Genomic DNA, 17,028 nt, shown 5'->3' with positions numbered 1-17,028 from the left:
AGCCAAATTGTATCTATGATCATACGTTACCCATTTGTTTTTTGTATGCTATTTTAATATAATTAACCAATGATATCAGGCCACAACTGGCCATGATTAGACACCTGTGTGTCTTTTGACACTATATAAAGAGTCATCTCGCAGTGTTTGTCATTATACCCTGATGAAGACAGCTTGTCTGTCCAAACTTTGGACATAAATAGTTTTGCATCTGAGCTCCTAGAGTGTGCGGCCCTCCTTTATTTTTTTAAGACTTTCACGCTTTCCATACAGAGTTGAAATGTCTAGCCAACATTTTGAATTCAATAACATTGCTTGTGAACTTCAGAGCTGTAACGACTTGACGCTTTGGTTAAAGGGAAGTACAAACGCGTACTAGTAGTATTCATCGCTCCGGCTCGAGTCTACACGTTCTGTGTGATGCGAAGCGTCATCTCACTGGCGAGCTCTCATTGGCTATTGCTTATCACCATTCTCAAAACTTCTTGCACATCTCACACTACAAGATCAATGCTGATTTTGTGCCGATAAAGTAAAACCATGTTTGAAAATACCAATCTCAAAAACTTGACCGGGACAGCTATCAGGACCAAAATCGTGTAGTGTACACGCCGCTTTTTTGTGGGGAAATCAATGTGGGAGAGATTGGATAATAGTAGAAAATACATTAAAACTGTACTTTGCATTAGTGCCTGATAATTAACAAATAGAAAACAGGTTAAAGATTTAACATAACAAGGCACATAGCAATCTTTTGACAATTCCTAATATTGACAGGGGCACTGCTCAGTAACATGAGCACCATGATCTAACTAGAGCCTGAATGGTAATATTGTTTATTTAATTCTGTCAAAGTCTCCAGACTACTCACCCATAGTTGGACAATGGCCAAGGCATGTGGTTATCTAGCTCGAACCTAGCCTTTGGTGGAAAGCTGTTCTTTGGCACTGAAAGTCCAAACTGCTTCTTCTTTGACTTCAGTACAATTAAAAAGCACACACTTCACATCAACTTTGGACAACATACCTAACAGTACAAAAACGCATAAAATCAGTTCACAAGACAAGGAGACAGTTAAAGACAGGACCATCAGTTCACTTCACATTAAGGTCCCCAAACACCCAGAGGTGCCTGGACTCATGGGCCACAATCAACACCAAATAGTCCACTCCTCAGAGGCTAAAAGAAGTCTTCTGTCCACCCCACCATCCAGGGGCCAGGGCTATAGCAGTGATTATGGCCCATAGTGTGGAGATGAGAAACTGTCCAGCAGCAGTGAGTAGTGGGAGGTTAGATGGTCATAGGGTCTCTTCTGGTGAGAGCCCGAGGGCATTCCCATATCAGTCCATCTTCATGGGGAACATGGCTTGACGGCAGGAGGACTCTGGTCAACCAGTGACTGTGGGAAGAGGAAGCCAAACCAACTCTGTAAGAACAATCATGTATGTTTCACAACAGCCTAAAAACAAGGCTTACCTTGGCTCCTCCACACCAAACAAAACTTTCCAATTGTTTATTTTCCCATAGTGGTATGGATTTCGGAACACCTTACAAAAGAGAAACAGGCTTTACTCACTAATTCCGAACTGGTACACCATGCTGATATTTTGGTAAATCCATAGAGTCCAATAAGCCTCACCTTTCCTTTCTCCTTTAATCGTCTGATCTCTTTTTTGTTGCTGTGTCTCTCCACACTGGTCTCTCCTCGAGTGATGAGGATAGCGTGCCACAGTGTCAGACCTCCCAGAGCAACTGCCACCGAACTGTAGGGAATACAAACAGCGATCATGACCATCTGTCAATTGTACAGTCGTGGCCAAAAGTTGAGAATGACAAATATTAATTTTCAAAATCTGCTGCCTCAGTTTGTATGATGGAAATTTGCATATACTCCAGAATGTTATGAAGAGTGATAAGATGAATTGCAAAGTCCCTCTTTGCCATGCAAATGAACTGAATCCCCCCCCAAAAAACATTTCCACTGCATTTCAGCCCTGCCACAAAAGGACCAGCTGACGTGTCAGTGATTCTCTCGTTAACACAGGTGTGAGTGTTGACGAGGGCAAGGCTGGAGATCACTCTGTCATGCTGATTGAGTTCAAATAACAGACTGGAAGCTTCAAAAGGAGGGTGGTGCTTGGAATCATTGTTCTTCCTCTGTCAACCTTGGTTACCTGCAAGGAAACACGTGCCGTCATCATTGCTTTGCTACCAGTAAGATTGCACCTAAATAAACCATTTATCAGATCATCAAGAACTTCAAGGAGAGCGGTTCAATTGTTGTGAAGAAGGCTTCAGGGCACCCAAGAAAGTCCAGCAAGCACCAGGACCGTCTCCTAAAGTTGATTCAGCTGCAGGATCGGGGCACCACCGGTACAGAGCTTGCTCAGGAATGGCAGCAGGCAGGTGTGAGTGCATCTGCACGCACAGTGAGGCGAAGACTTTTGGAGGATGGCCTGGTGTCATGAAGGGCAGCAAAGAAGCCACTTCTCTCCAGGAAAAACATCAGGTACAGACTGATATTCTGCAAAAGGTACAGGGATTGGACTGCTGAGGACTGGGGTAAAGTCATTTTCTCTGATGAATCCCCTTTCCGATTGTTTGGGGCATCCGGAAAAAAGCTTGTCCGGAGAAGACAAGGTGAGCGCTACCATCAGTCCTGAGTCATGCCAACAGTAAAGCATACTGAGACCATTCATGTGTGGGGTTGCTTCTCAGCCAAGGGAGTGGGCTCACTCACAATTTTGCCTAAGAACACAGCCATGAATAAAGAATGGTACCAACACATCCTCCGAGAGCAACTTCTCCCAACCATCCAGGAACAGTTTGGTGACGAACAATGCCTTTTCCAGCATGATGGAGCACCTTGCCATAAGGCAAAAGTGATAAGTGGCTCGGAACAAAACATCAATATTTTGGGTCCATGGCCAGGAAACTCCCCAGATCTTCATCCCATTGAGAACTTGTGGTCAATCCTCAAGAGGCAGGTGGACAAACAAAAACCCACAAATCCTGACAAACTCCAAGCATTGATTATGCAAGAATGGGCTGCCATCAGTCAGGATGTGGCCCAGAAGTTAATTGACAGCATGCCAGGGCAGGTTGCAGAGGTCTTGAAAAAGGGTCTACACTGCAAATATTGACTCTTTGCATCAACTTCATGTAATTGCCAATACAAGCCTTTGCCACTTATGAAATGCTTGTAATTATACTTCAGTATTCCATAGTAACATCTGACAAAAATATCTAGAGACACTGAGGCAGCAGACTTTGTGAAAGTTAATATTTGTGACATTCTCAAAACTTTTGGCCACGACTGTACTGAACACGACTCAAGATGAGGTCTATTTGAGAACACACACAGAACAGCCTTAGCAGTTCACTACAACAAAACAGTTGACTATCTACCGTAACTTTTTTACCACGCTTTGAACCTCGCGGCTTAAACAATGACGCGGCTAATATGGATTTTTCCCGCTTTCAATTTTTTTTCTAAAAAAAAAACATTCTGTGACGTGCTCAGTTTTTTGGCGGCATGAAGCTTTCATTAGACCAATGAAATTACCGAACGGGTTAAGGTCAAACAACTTTTTTGTTTACGGTTTAGATTAAATCGAGCGCTCTCAAACTTCCCATCATTCTGATTACGGTAGTCATTTTGTCACCCTCATCATGGCAAAGACACGGAGAAATGCATATGATGCAGCTTTCAAGTTGAAGGTGATTGATCTGGCTGTTGGAAAAGGAAATAGAGCTGCTGCACGGGAGCTTGGTCTTAATGAGTCGATGATAAGACGTTGGAAACAGCAGCGTGAGGAATTGACTCAGTGCAAAAAGACAACTAAAGCTTACTACAAATTTTTCGTTAAAGCCTATTTATTTTTGTTACAAGCCATGTTTCGTTAAAGCCTGTGTAAAGTTCATTTGTTTCAATGTACCGGTAGGCACCTGCGGCTTATAGATATGTGTGGCTTATTTATGTTCAAAATAAAAAATAAAAAATTTAATTCAGCGGGTGCGGCTTTTATTCAGGTGCGCTTAATAATCCGGAAATTACGGTACTATAAAACCTAAAACTTTTAGCGGTTACAAATTCATCTCACCTTGTCAGCACCCAAATGAAAATGACACCATTGTGGACCATCTTTTCCCTGAAGGAAAACAGTGCTGGTGGGGTCTGATAGTAGCTCTAGAAAGAAAGCGAAACCAAACAATGTAAAGACCCTACATGAAAAGCAATTTAATTGTGGGGCTTGCACAGCAAAAGCCCCAGTTTAAGTTTTCAACCTTCTTAAGCACGCTACTCCTCCTACACCGTTTAAGCTAGAAACGCACTTTAAAATGTGCGGAATGGTCTCACTCGAGTTGCAGTTCAATTAGTAAATGTGATACCAATGAGTATTCCACAGGGTTAAACCACCAACCACAAAAAGCCTAATCAAACAGTAGCTGGGTTAACAAAGGAGCACATCCACGGTCCTCAGAATGCAACTAGTTGCAAATCAGCAAAACTCGAGATGCCAAGTCTGTAGCCAATCATAGCCAAGAAACCTCGAACTAACTAGGAGAGAGCTGCAGTCTCACTGGGCAGGGAAACATAGAAGGCCCCATACTACACATGGAGATGATTGCCTAATTGTTGTCAAATGTTGATTGTTAATTGACAGTGGGACCCAGTGTTGCCCAGTACTACTGGGCCAAAAAATAATGACTTTCAACACTTTTTTTGAGTACGCTTTACAAATTAATCTGCAGTTTTAATTTTGGTCAACACACCAGGGCCTGGTTTCCCAAAAGCGTCGATGAACAGCCTTAAGAAGCTTTTGGAAAACTGGGCCCTGTTCTGAGTGTGTGATTTCAAGAACCTTTTGTACTACTACATGGCCAGACTGAGAAGCAGTCTGTCGCCTACTCTTATCACTGGCTCCCTCTGTGGCTCCCCATTCACACTGCTAATGGAACAATGTCAATACACTGGTTACATCCCAAATTGCACCCTATTCCATATGTAGCGCACTACTTTTGACCAGGGCCCACAATGCTCTGGTCAAAAGTAGAGCACCATATAGGGAATAAAATTCCATTTGGGGGACAACAGCCAAATGCAGGAGAGAAGTTAGTGCCGTTGACTAGCTCAATAGGAACTCATAATAGTGAGGGAAACTATCGACTAGACTGGTTATGGGTTATTATATCATGATACCTCTGTAGCTAGAGAGAATGTCACACAGCGATGGAAGCATTTTTAAAATTTAAAACAGTGAGGTGTTGCCTAAGAGCCATAGGATCTGTTACTATATAAACTCCCATCTTACCATGGTGGACTGGTGTCAAAACAGTAAGTGATCTTGATCCTGGAGACTTTAAATTACATTAGACAAACAGCCATGAGCCTTCTCAGTGGACTTGACAAGAAACAAGTGTATTTAATTGCTGTTAATGTTTCATCTGATGTCTGATTCCTACATTCCAAAGCTCCCTTGGCGGTCCGTTAGCCATCTTTGCTTGGCTGCTGTCTGTTGCCTGTCTCTTTAGCTAAACTTGCGGCATCGCAACTTGACACATCATGCTCAGAATGTATGGCCTTTCGCTTACCTATACGACAAGCCCACGCTTCACCTAGCACATAAGAGAAGGAAAGATGTGGCAAAGACATGCCAGACTACCCAAACAGTCATGAACCAAGCGGCCTCACTCAATCAGGGTGTTTGGTCCACATGTCAATAACAAGGCATGATTTACATGGAGGGCAGTACTCCGAATACTCTTTGAAAGTCAAAATGTCAAGCCTTCTAGAACCTGTAAGAAGTTGACATTCTTCCATCTGTTGATCTCCCTCACCTCAACAGCGTTGTAAGCCTCTATGAACATGTCTTTGCAGCTGACGCTGCAGTACATGCAGCCCATGGTCATGTACAGACAGAAGGAGAAAAAGTAGCGGTGGTTGAAGTGGCCCACACAGTTGTTGAGCCAAGCTAGCGTCACAAGGCAAGTTAAGGTCAAAGTTAATGAGGCAGATCTAACAAAGATAAAACATGTAGGAATGCGAGAGATTATTCAATTGAATAACTGTCCCCCCTTGGGTTTTAACATGTATTAAATTCAAATAAAAAAGATGACACAAAAAAAGTTCTGACAGATGAGATGTTGAAGACTGTTTGTGGGTCTCGATAGAAAGGATACGACAGTGGTGATCCATCTTCAGAATACACCTGGAATGAAAGAAAGTCACTCAGTGTGATTGACCTGTGCCATGGACTAGAGCTATCCAGTAGAGGTTTTGTATTTCTTGATGACATCATCTAATGACTGACAGATAGTCTTTAACTTACGTATTGCAGATGCTGCAGTGGTGAGTCCTGGCTGGTTTGGGGACGATGCATTTCTTACAGATGGTCACTGACGGTGTATCACTTTTAACCTGAGAAACAAACCAAAAATAGGGAAATAGAAGACAGTTATCGCACAACCACACCTAAAACTGCCTATAGCCGTTGTCTTCACAAAACCGTTTTTCTGCAGGCATTAGAGCGGGCACCTCACCTGTGGTGGGTGTCCAGGGGAGGTGGTGGTGGCCTTGTAGTAGTGGAAGAGGACCATCATGAGGACCCAGTGGCCGTAGGTGAGGTGCCAGATGATCCACTGCAGTGGGTAGGTGTTGAGGATAACAGGCAACAGGCACAGGTAGACAACGACCACCACAGAGCTGGTGAGGGCAATCACCAGGCACACAAATACCTGGGAACAGAGGAGAGGAGGACACGGACAGAGGGAACAACTCATGAGGGAGCGTGAAAGGCGAAAAAACTGTGGGGAAAAAAATGGAAGAGCAAAGAGGTTATTGTAACCAAACATGGGATATTTAATTAACTAGCCTATATTTAATTAACTACATTAAAACACATAATTTGACTGTACATCTACAGACAGGGCAGCAGATAGCCTAGCAGTTAAGAGCGTTGGGCCAGTAACCGAAAGGTTGCTGGTTTGAATCCCCAAACCAACAAGGTGAAAAATCTGTTGACGTGCCCTTAAGCAAGGCACTTGACCCTAACTGTTCCTGAAAGTTGCTCTGAATAAGAGCATCTGTTAAATGACTCAAATGTATATAAAAATATCAAATGTATCAGAAAAGTGATGTATTGACTTACCACCCCAAACCAGCGAGTCACATTGTCCACTATCCAGTAGATGGGTTCAAAGACACAGTCCAGGTAGGTGTCAGAGTTGGTGAGGCTGTTGAAGTAGAGGGAGTTGAGCAGCAGCTTCCAGTAGCTCCACAGCTCTCCTAGCTTCCTCCGGGGCTTGCTGGGGCGCACCCCTCGCTTAGGACACAGCCGGCACCAGCGCAGGCAAAGGCTCATCATCCTGGAGAGCTGCCACCTCCAGCTGCGCATGGCCCAGTCTTCCACAGACACAACACAGAAGCAGGTGAAAAACTACTACGACCGGAAAGAACTTGGAATGTACAGTCATCCATATTGCAGATGATGTCATCGTCGTCACTCTTTCTTTGAGAAATACAACCCACGGTTGAGTGGTAACACTCCCAGCTCGACACATACTGCGACTTCGGAGACCAGGGTTCAATCCCTGCATCCACCCTTCCTAATGTGTTCTTCTCCTCATCAAGCTCCTCCTTTAATTCTAATCTGTCTGATTAAAACATGAATACAATAAAAAGAGAGTGGAATTCCACTCTCCTTAGAAATACTGAAGAACCTCATCTTATCTCTCAATTAAAGGGATACTTAAGGATTTTGGCAATGAGGCCCTTTATTTCCCCAGAGTCAGATGAACTCGTGGATACCATTTTTATGTCTCCGCGTGCAGTTTGAAGGAAGTTGCTAACTAGTGCAATTGCTAACTGCATTAGCTTGCGAAACTACCTGCATCTTCCTTCATACTGGACACAGAGACATAAAAATGGTATCAACGAGTTTATCTGACTCTGGTGTAGATAAAAAGCCTCATTGCCAAAATCCTGAAGTATCCCTTTAAATGCTTAACAACAACCAGCTCTCCAAGACCCAGCGCAGTCTTCCTCTCCACAGAGCGAAGACAAGGAATTAAAGTAATTAAAACCAGGTGAGTGTCATTTCCAATGGAACAAAAGGAGGCATGTCCAGAAAATGGAACAGGGCTATCAGGTAATGAGTACATCCACTCTCACAAAACTTATACTGTTAATAATTCATTAGAAATACAGTTCTGTGGCTGAGCCTTCTATTGAAAGACCTTGGGTATGCAAAACCAGTAACCTTATAAGACACCAAAAGCCCAAGGATGAATTTCCTACGAGGGGAATAAGTGGACACCCATTCAGGGCATCAATTTCATGAAAGTGAGTATTAGTTACACTGATAAGGGGGAAACATTGGTTAGGCTCTCCAGAACGTTAAGGCCTTACAGATTATTTTTTTGAGTGAGGCGAGTGAACAACAAAAACAGAAGTAGACCGTCTTGTTAACATACTATAGCAACCTTAGTTCAACATCTAGCAACCAAATCAAGATATTTTTGCCTTTTGGGAAGCTAAATTAGGCAAGGTTCAGCCATAACTTAAGGGGTAAGTTGTTTCTCTCTTCACTGGAGGCTTGGGGACATCATTTTTTGCTATAATTGTGCAATTTCCAGAAAAGTGAAGAGGGGCATTCGTTCCAACTTTTAATTACATTTGAATGGCCTAATCATCAATTATTAGTGCTGGGACCTTCACTGTGGCCAGCTGTTTGGCCTAGAACTGCCCCCTCTGTCAACATGCAGAGTATATAATCCCTCTTTACAACCTGCGCAGATAGAATGACAGAAATCTAATAATGCCAACAGGTGACCATGAAGTCACCCAGTATTACGGAGATCATTGATCAGCATATGGCAGCATGCCAGTCATAGAAAAGCTGCGTGGAACTGGAAAAGATTAGGGGTGATTTCCTGCCAAATTGACAGGCAGTTGTTGACTACCTACCAATTACACCTGAATTTCCAAAGGTAGAGTTCCGAGTGACATATTGGAACAAACCAGTATGAACAAAATGTGACCATGCAATCAATCTCTAAACCTGAACAGCACCATCAGAAAGCTCGTTTTTTTCCTCACTCAGATTAACCCCTTAATTCTCAGTTTTAAAACATGACAATTAAGCTCTTTAAGGCAGCGAGGGCAGTCTCTATGGCAACCTCAATCTGCCCAGCAAGGAAATTGTCTCCTCTGCTCTGCCAGGGTAATAAGCTTTGCCCTGTCTGTCCCTGAAACTGGCTTAGCATATTTGTGTGCAGCACAGGCCTTGCAACTGGCAAGCTGCACTGACAACTCTAAACAATCACTTCAGTCTGTTTGTTGCTCCTGCTCAAGACTTTTCTCTCTCTGCCACTGCTGTGTCTCTTTGTTCAGTACTCGGGGTAAACATTTACACCGTTGTTGACAGCACTGGGCCCAAGGAATTATGGAGTTTATTGGGGTTATTGTACTCCAGAAAATGGCCTCATTCTACAATCCAAAGAGACACAAATGAGCTGTCAAACATTCACATATTAATCCACAACATAGAATGTTAATGCAGTCACAACTGAACAGTAAGTTCTACATCCTAAAGTATTACATTTCTATGATCACATTCACACCAACACTCCAAATATTTGGAATGTCTGCAGCTCTGTGCTGACTGTACAGATAACATAGCCCTAACTTCTTTCTAGTCTTCATTTTACAGGGTTCTCTAACGTTAAAAGGGGCAATCTGCAGTTACTACATACATTTGGACATAATTAATTATATTTACCCATTAATTATTCAAGAATTTAACTTATAAATGTCTCATTAGCTTAGTTCAACTGCCGTACCCCATCAGAACCATTACTCAAATGTTTGTAAACAAACCCTATATAGCCTCAACATGGTTAAAACGATCAATTTGATGTCATGGATGACTCAGTCCTTGTGTCCATAGCTCTGCTTATGAATTTGAGATTGAGAGTTAACATTTCTCCAGACCCATTTCTCAGCCTTTTACCGAAAAGGTGGCAGGACTCGGGAGGTGCAACCTCCGATTGCCGCTTTAAGACACAGACAAGTATACTCACTGTCATGTTAAAATTTGTTGCCGCTGGCTACCACATAAGACAAACAATGTTGATAATGTGCCACCAGCCTGGCAATCTTGATTGCTGAGTTTTCCGCTGGCAGGCCGCTCCATGACATTAGATTACAATCTGAGATGTGTTGATTGCAAAATACTGCCATTTTATGATGGCTCGCTAGCAGCTAGCTATAATAACTAGCTGGCTAATTACTAGTACTGACACCATTGATATGCCAATAATCAAAATATTTCACTCACCTTATCTTCAGAGATGATAGGACCAGCTAGGTTAAATGCATTGACAGTCAAGTCATTATAACTGTGAAACGTTAGCTACACTCAAGAGATTTCGCAAAGTGAGCAAAACATTATAAATCGCGCGCGGAAGCAGCCTATCATATTTTCTTGTGTCAAAAATCCTCGAGACGTCGTGCACCCTTGGGCATGCATTGGATCTTGGGAAATGACTTTTTTTTGTACTTTTCAAGATGTCAATAAAACCGTTCCCTGCTAATCTGTTGATTGATTCAAGATGCACTACATCATCCATCCTTTTGGGATTTTCATGTTTAATGAGTACCATAAATTAAATCTGGAAACATGTCTTATTAGAGGAGAAAACAGCGTTGTCTCAAAATTGGTACTGCAAGCAGGAAGTGGAGACGTCATATGACTGGAGAGAGACGGCATCTGTGCAGTGGAAAGATGCCTATTTTCTGATAAAAAAATCGGTCTTTGCTGTTCTTTAAATCTTAAGAGTATAAACATCACATTAAAATAACATAGCTAGATGCATAACAGCAAATTAAAATGTGTGTACTTGCTTGATATTGCTGTCATGATCTTGCTGTCATAACTAGCCAGAAGCTGTCAACTTTGTCTTGACTTTGTTTTTTCTCGAAGTCAGCTTTCTAACTAACAACATTCAGCATCAAAATAAAATCTGGGAAAAAACACACTTCTCTTACGTGCAGGAACCTCATATTATTTTGATATATATTGATTGACCTGCATTAATACAAACACACTGCTATATATATATATATATATATTGCAGTGTGTTTGTATTAATGCAGGTCAATCAATCAAATGTATTTATAAAGTCCTTTTTACATCAGCCGATGTCACAAAGTGCTATACAGAAACCCAGCCTAAAACCCCAAACAGCAAGCAATGCAGATGTAGAAGCACGGTGGCTAGGAAAAAACTCCCTAGAATGGCCCGGAACCTAGGAAGAAACCTAGAGAGGAACCAGGCTGAGGGGTGGCCAGTCCTCTTCTGGCTGTGCTGGGTGGAGACTATAACAGTACATGGCCAAGATTTTCAAACGTTCATAGATGACCAGCAAGGTCAAATAATAATAATCACAGTGGTTATAGAGGGTGGAACAGGTCAGCACCTCAAGAGTAAATATCAGTTGGCTTTTCATAGCCGATCATTCAGAGGTTGAGAGAGCGAGTCGAAAACAGCAGGTCTGGGACAGGTAGCACCTCCGGTGAACAGGTCAGGGTTCCATAGCCACAGGCAGAACAGTTGAAACTGGAGCAGTAGCACGACCAGGTGGACTGGGGACAGCAAGGAGTCATCAGGCCAGGTAGTCCTGAGGCATGATCATATTTTTTTGGTTCTAGTCAAAATTCTAGCAGCCGTGTTTAGCACTAATTGAAGTTTATTTAGTGCTTTATCCAGGTAGCCGGAAAGTAGAGCATTGCAGTAGTCTCATCTAGAAGTGACAAAAGCATGGATTAATTTTTCCGAATAATTTTTGGACAGAAAGTTAGAGATTTTTGCAAAGATGTTACGAAGATGGAAAAATGCTGTCCTTGAACTATTCTTGATATGTTCGTCAAAAGAGAGATTAGGGTCCAAAGTAACGCCGAGGTCCTTCACAGTTTTTTTTTGAGACAACTGTACAACCATCAAGATTAATTGTCCGATCCAACAGAAGATCTCTTTGTTTCTTGGGACCTAGAACTAGGTATCTCTGTTTTGTCTGAGTTTGAAAGTAAAACATTTGACGCCATCCACTTCCTTATGTCTGAAACACAGGCTTCCAGGGAGGGCAATTTTGGGGCTTCACCATGTTTCATCGAAATGTACAGCTGTGTCGACCGCATAGCAGTGAAAGTTAACATTATTATTCTGAATGACATCACCAAGAGGTAAAATATATAGTGAAAACAAAAGTGGTCCTAAAACGGAACTTTGAGGAACACCTACATTTACAGTTGATTTGTCAGATGACAAACCATCCACAGAGACAGATAAGATAAAACCAGGCCAGAACTTATCCATGTAGACCAATTTGGGTTTCCAATCTCTCCAAAAGAATGTGGTGATCGATGGTATCAAAAGCAGCACTAAGGTCTAGGAGCACGAGGACAGATGCAGAGCCTTGGTCTGACGCCATTAAAAGGTCATTTACCACTTTCACGAGTGCAGTCTTAGTGCTATGATGGGGTCTAAAACCAGACTGAAGCGTTTCGTATGCATTGTTTGTCTTCAGGAAGGCAGTGAGTTGCTGTGCAACAGCTTTTTCAATTTTTTTTGAGAGGAATGGGAGATTCGATATAGGCTGATAGTTTTGGACCCCATCATAGCACTGAGTCAAGGTTTGGCTTTTTCAAGAGAGGCTTTGTTACTGCCACTTTTAGTGAGTTTGGTACACATCCGGTGGATAGGGAGCCGTTTATTATGTTCAACATACGAGGGCCAAGCACAGGAAGCAGCTCTTTCAGTAGTTTAGTTGGAATAGGGTCCAGTATGCAGCTTGAAGGTTTAGAGACCATGATTATTTTCATCAATGTGTCAAGAGATATAGTACTAAAAAACTTGAGTGTCTCCTTTGATCCTAGGACCTGGCAGAGTTGTGCAGACTCAGGACAACTGAGCTTTGGAGGAATACGCAGATTTAAAGAGGAGTCTGTAATTTGCTTTCTAATGATCATGATCTTTTCATCAAAGCAGTTGAATTTATCACTGCTGAAGTGAAAGCCATCCTCTCTTGGGGAACGCTGTTTTTTAGTTAGCTTTGCGACAGTATAAAAAATACATTTAGGATTGGCTCTATATAATAAGGTCATCACCAAAGTGCACAGTCCACAGGTGCACAACAAATAATAACCCTGTTAGACGATGAAGACATGCTTGGTGGGGCACATGGACAAATGGTCAGGTTGTAAATGTTACCTTCTCTTATTCCAGGATTACATCAACTGTGCTGAGATCAGGGTGGAGTCCACCTGTCGTCACTTCACTGTGGGTATTTTATTAGGATCCCCATTTATTAGGATCCCCATTAGCTGTTGAAAAAGCAGCAGCTACTCTTTCTGGGGTCCACACAAAACATGAAACATGACATAATACAGAACATCAATAGACAAGCACAGAACTACTTTAAAAAAATGTTTTTACAAAAAGCATAAGTAGCCTACATATCAATGCATGCACACAAACTATCTAGGTCAAATAGGGGAGAGGCGTTGTGCCGCGAGGTGCTGCTTTATCTGTTTTTTGAAACCAGGTTTGCTGTTTATTTGAGCAATATAAGATGGAAGGAAGTTCCATGCAATAAGGGCTCTAAATAATACTGTACATTTTCTTGAATTTGTTCTGGATTTGGGGACTGTGAAAAGACCCCTGGTGGCATGTCTGGTGGCATAAGTGTCTGTGTCAGAGCTGTGTGTAAATTGACTATGCAAATAATTTTGGATTTTCAAAACAATGTTTCTTATAAAAAGATGAAGTGATGCAGTCAGTCTCTCCTCAACTCCTAACCAAGAGAGACTGGCATGCATAGTATTTATATCAGCCCTCTGATTTACAATGAAGCGCAAGACGTGCTGCTCTGTTCTGGGCCAGCTGCAGCGTAACTTTCCTTGCAGCACTCGACCACATGACTGGACAATAATCAAGATAAGACAAAACTAGAGCCTCTGGACTTGCTTTTTGGAGTGTGGTGTCAAAAAAGCAGACCATCTCTTTATCACGGACAGACCTCTCCCCATCTTTACAACCATTGATTCTATGTTTTGACCATGACAGTTTACAATCTAAGGTAACGCCAAGTAATTGAGTCTCCTAAACTTGTTCAACAGCCATACCATTCATTACCAGATTCAGCTGAGGTCTAGAACTTAGGGAATGATTTGTACCAAATACAATGCTCTCTTTTTTTAGAGATGTTCAGGACCAGTTTATTACTGGCCATCCATTCCAAAAGACTGCCAATGAAAGAGTTGTAAGCATCAGGGTCTCCAAATGATTCATGCTAGTATAATCCTTATTTCCTCTTTCTCTCAGAAACGTGAGGTCAACACTGTGCTCTCTGACACCATCAAGCACATTATGCCGGATCGTGCCTTTGAGGATGCCTATGCTCAGCTCCAGTCCGTGATTAGGAAGATCCTCACCTACTTTCATGACTTCTCTATCATCTTCTCCATGGTAAGACTTGGTTTGATATTCTCCAGTCTCACACAATCACTTGTGTTTGTCAGTGGATCGATCTAACTAGTTTCTCCGTGATTCTCCCTTAGGAGCGTTTCCTTCCCTTCGTGGACATGTTCCAGAAGGACAGCGCCAGGGTGGTGTCTCTCCATCATGGACGTCTTCATCAAGTACGTCTGATTTAGGCAACGCCTTCATGGATGTCATGCTAAGTGGTTAATGACACCCAAGCTAAATACCTCTTCAACTCTTTTCTATGTGAACCCAGTTTGCTTCTGTGCATTTATCCACGTGTCTATCCCGAATGTCTGTATGTGTCTGTCCCTTCAGACACCAACAGGAGCACACCAGAGACCCTGTTATCCTCAATGCTCTACTGCACATCTGCAAGACCATGCACGACTTTGTAAAGTAAGTAGTCAACTGTGGGTGGGTGGGTGTGTTATAAAGTGACCCTACTCTCTCTGTGTCCTTTAGTGCGCTGACTCTGGAGGATGAGAAGAGATCTCTAGCCTTACTGCTCAATGGCTTCATATGCATGGTGAGTGTCTGACTGACTACCCCTCCTCTGGGTCCTCATGCACTACTTCTCCTCCTGCATTTCCTAGGCTAACAAACAGTGACCCCCCCCCACCACCACCACGTGAGAACAGCCAAGGGGCCAACCATACCCGCATAAGCCCTTATCTACATCGTTTTATCTGTGTGTATGTGTGCACATACATGCATGCGACAACTAGACATGGTTGACCTTTATTAATTTGTGTGTAGTTCTGTAATTGCAATACAAACTGACTTCTTTTGACAGTTGGTATCGATCTAGTTAAACGTTGTAATAATTTTCCGAAGGTTACACATAGAGCACATACTGTATATGCACTCAACTTATTGTCTTCTTTTCAGGCTGTGAACCAGCTGGCCATGGAGACAAGCCGTGTCATGAGGGGGAGCCACTCCCATAAGACTGCTGCTTTTGTCAGGGTTTGTCACACCACAGCACTATCTACAGTACCAGTCAAAGTTTGGACGAACGTGCACATTCAAGGGTTTTTCTTTATTTTTTACATTGTAGACAGCCTGGAGGTGTGTTGGGTCATTGTCCTGTTGAAAAACAAATGATAGTCCCACTAAGTGCAAATCAGATGTTATGGCGTATTATTTTAAGGATATAGCCTACAAAGAAATACATTGTGAAGCATTTGCGAGTGAGGTCCTGAGCACTCAGGAGCATGTTTTCATCAAGGATCTCTCTGTACTTTGCTCCTTTCAACTTTGCCTCGATCCTGACTAATCCCCCAGTCCCTGCTGCTGAAAAACATCCCCACAGCATGATGCTGCCACCACCATGCTTCACCGTAGGGATGGTGCCAGGTTTCCTCCAGATGTGAATCTTGGTTTTGCGACTGCACTTGAATAAACTTTCAAAGTTCTTGAAATGTTCCGGATTGACTGACCTCCATGTCTTAAAGTAATGATGGACTGTCGTTTCTTCTGTATACCACCCCTACCTTGTTGTTGTATACCACCCTTACCTTGTCACAACAACTGATTGGCTCAAATGCATTAAGAAGGAAAGAAATTCCACAAATTAACTTTTAACAAGGCACACCTGTTAATTGAAATGCATTCCAGGTGACTACCTCATGAAGCTGGTTGAGAGAATGCCAAGAGTGTGCAAAGCTGTCATCAATATAAAGTATATTTTGATTTGTTTAACTCTTTTTTTGGTTACTACATGACTCCATGTGTTATTTCATCGTTTTGATGTCTTCACTATTATTCTACAATGTAGAAAATAGTAAAAAATAAATAAAGGAAAAACCTTTGAATGAGTAGGTGTGTCCAAACTTTTGACTGGTACTTTATGCCATTTAGGCCAACAACATTTTGCACACCCTTTTATCCAAAGCAACTTACAGTCACGGGAAGGGGGGATACCTAGTCAGTTCTACAACTGAATGCATTCAACTGAAACGTGTCTGGCGCATTTAACCCAACCCCTCTGAATCAGAGAGGGGGGCTGCCATAATCGACATCCACGTCTTCGGCGCCGGGGAACAGTGGGTTAACTGCCTTGCTCAGGGGCAGAACAACATATTTTTACCTTGTCAGCTTCGGGATTCGATTCAGCAACCTTTCAGTTACTGGCCAAACGCTCTAACCACTAGGCTACCTGCCGCCTCATGCTTGCATACATTTTAAGTACGGGTGGTCCTGGGAATCCAACCCACTATCCTGATGTTGCAAGCCCATGCTCTACCAACTGAGCTATAGAGGACCATTTGATATTGATTTCTCAGAGAAGACTTTAGAAATATAGAAGAACGTGAAATTAAAGAATCATTGGAGTCAAAGTCGCTGCTTATACATGATGTTCTTTGTATTTTTCCATCGAACATGTTTTACTTAACTGTCCTCTCTTATCCCTTCCTGTTCTTCCTCTTTGTGCTATAGTGTTCGTAGACAGGGTAGTCTAGCCTTCTCTCTGTTCGGCTCA

The 17,028-nt window shown here is 42.5% G+C and overlaps 1 protein-coding gene across 1 annotated transcript; it reads right to left on the bottom strand.

The window, feature by feature from the left end:
* Nucleotides 1-729: 729 nt before the first annotated feature.
* Nucleotides 730-10,494, bottom strand: zdh16 (Probable palmitoyltransferase ZDHHC16). The gene is given in 6 exon segments (NM_001141856.1): nucleotides 730-1,210; nucleotides 6,201-6,212; nucleotides 6,333-6,421; nucleotides 6,544-6,738; nucleotides 7,152-7,405; nucleotides 10,341-10,494. Coding segments are annotated over 5 exon segments (573 nt in total). The 5' UTR covers nucleotides 7,398-7,405; nucleotides 10,341-10,494; the 3' UTR covers nucleotides 730-1,179.
* Nucleotides 10,495-17,028: the final 6,534 nt, after the last annotated feature.

Source organism: Salmo salar, chromosome ssa19 (assembly GCF_905237065.1).
Source record: "Salmo salar chromosome ssa19, Ssal_v3.1, whole genome shotgun sequence".
NCBI lineage: Eukaryota > Metazoa > Chordata > Actinopteri > Salmoniformes > Salmonidae > Salmo > Salmo salar.
This window is presented reverse-complemented; position numbering and strand designations above follow the sequence as displayed.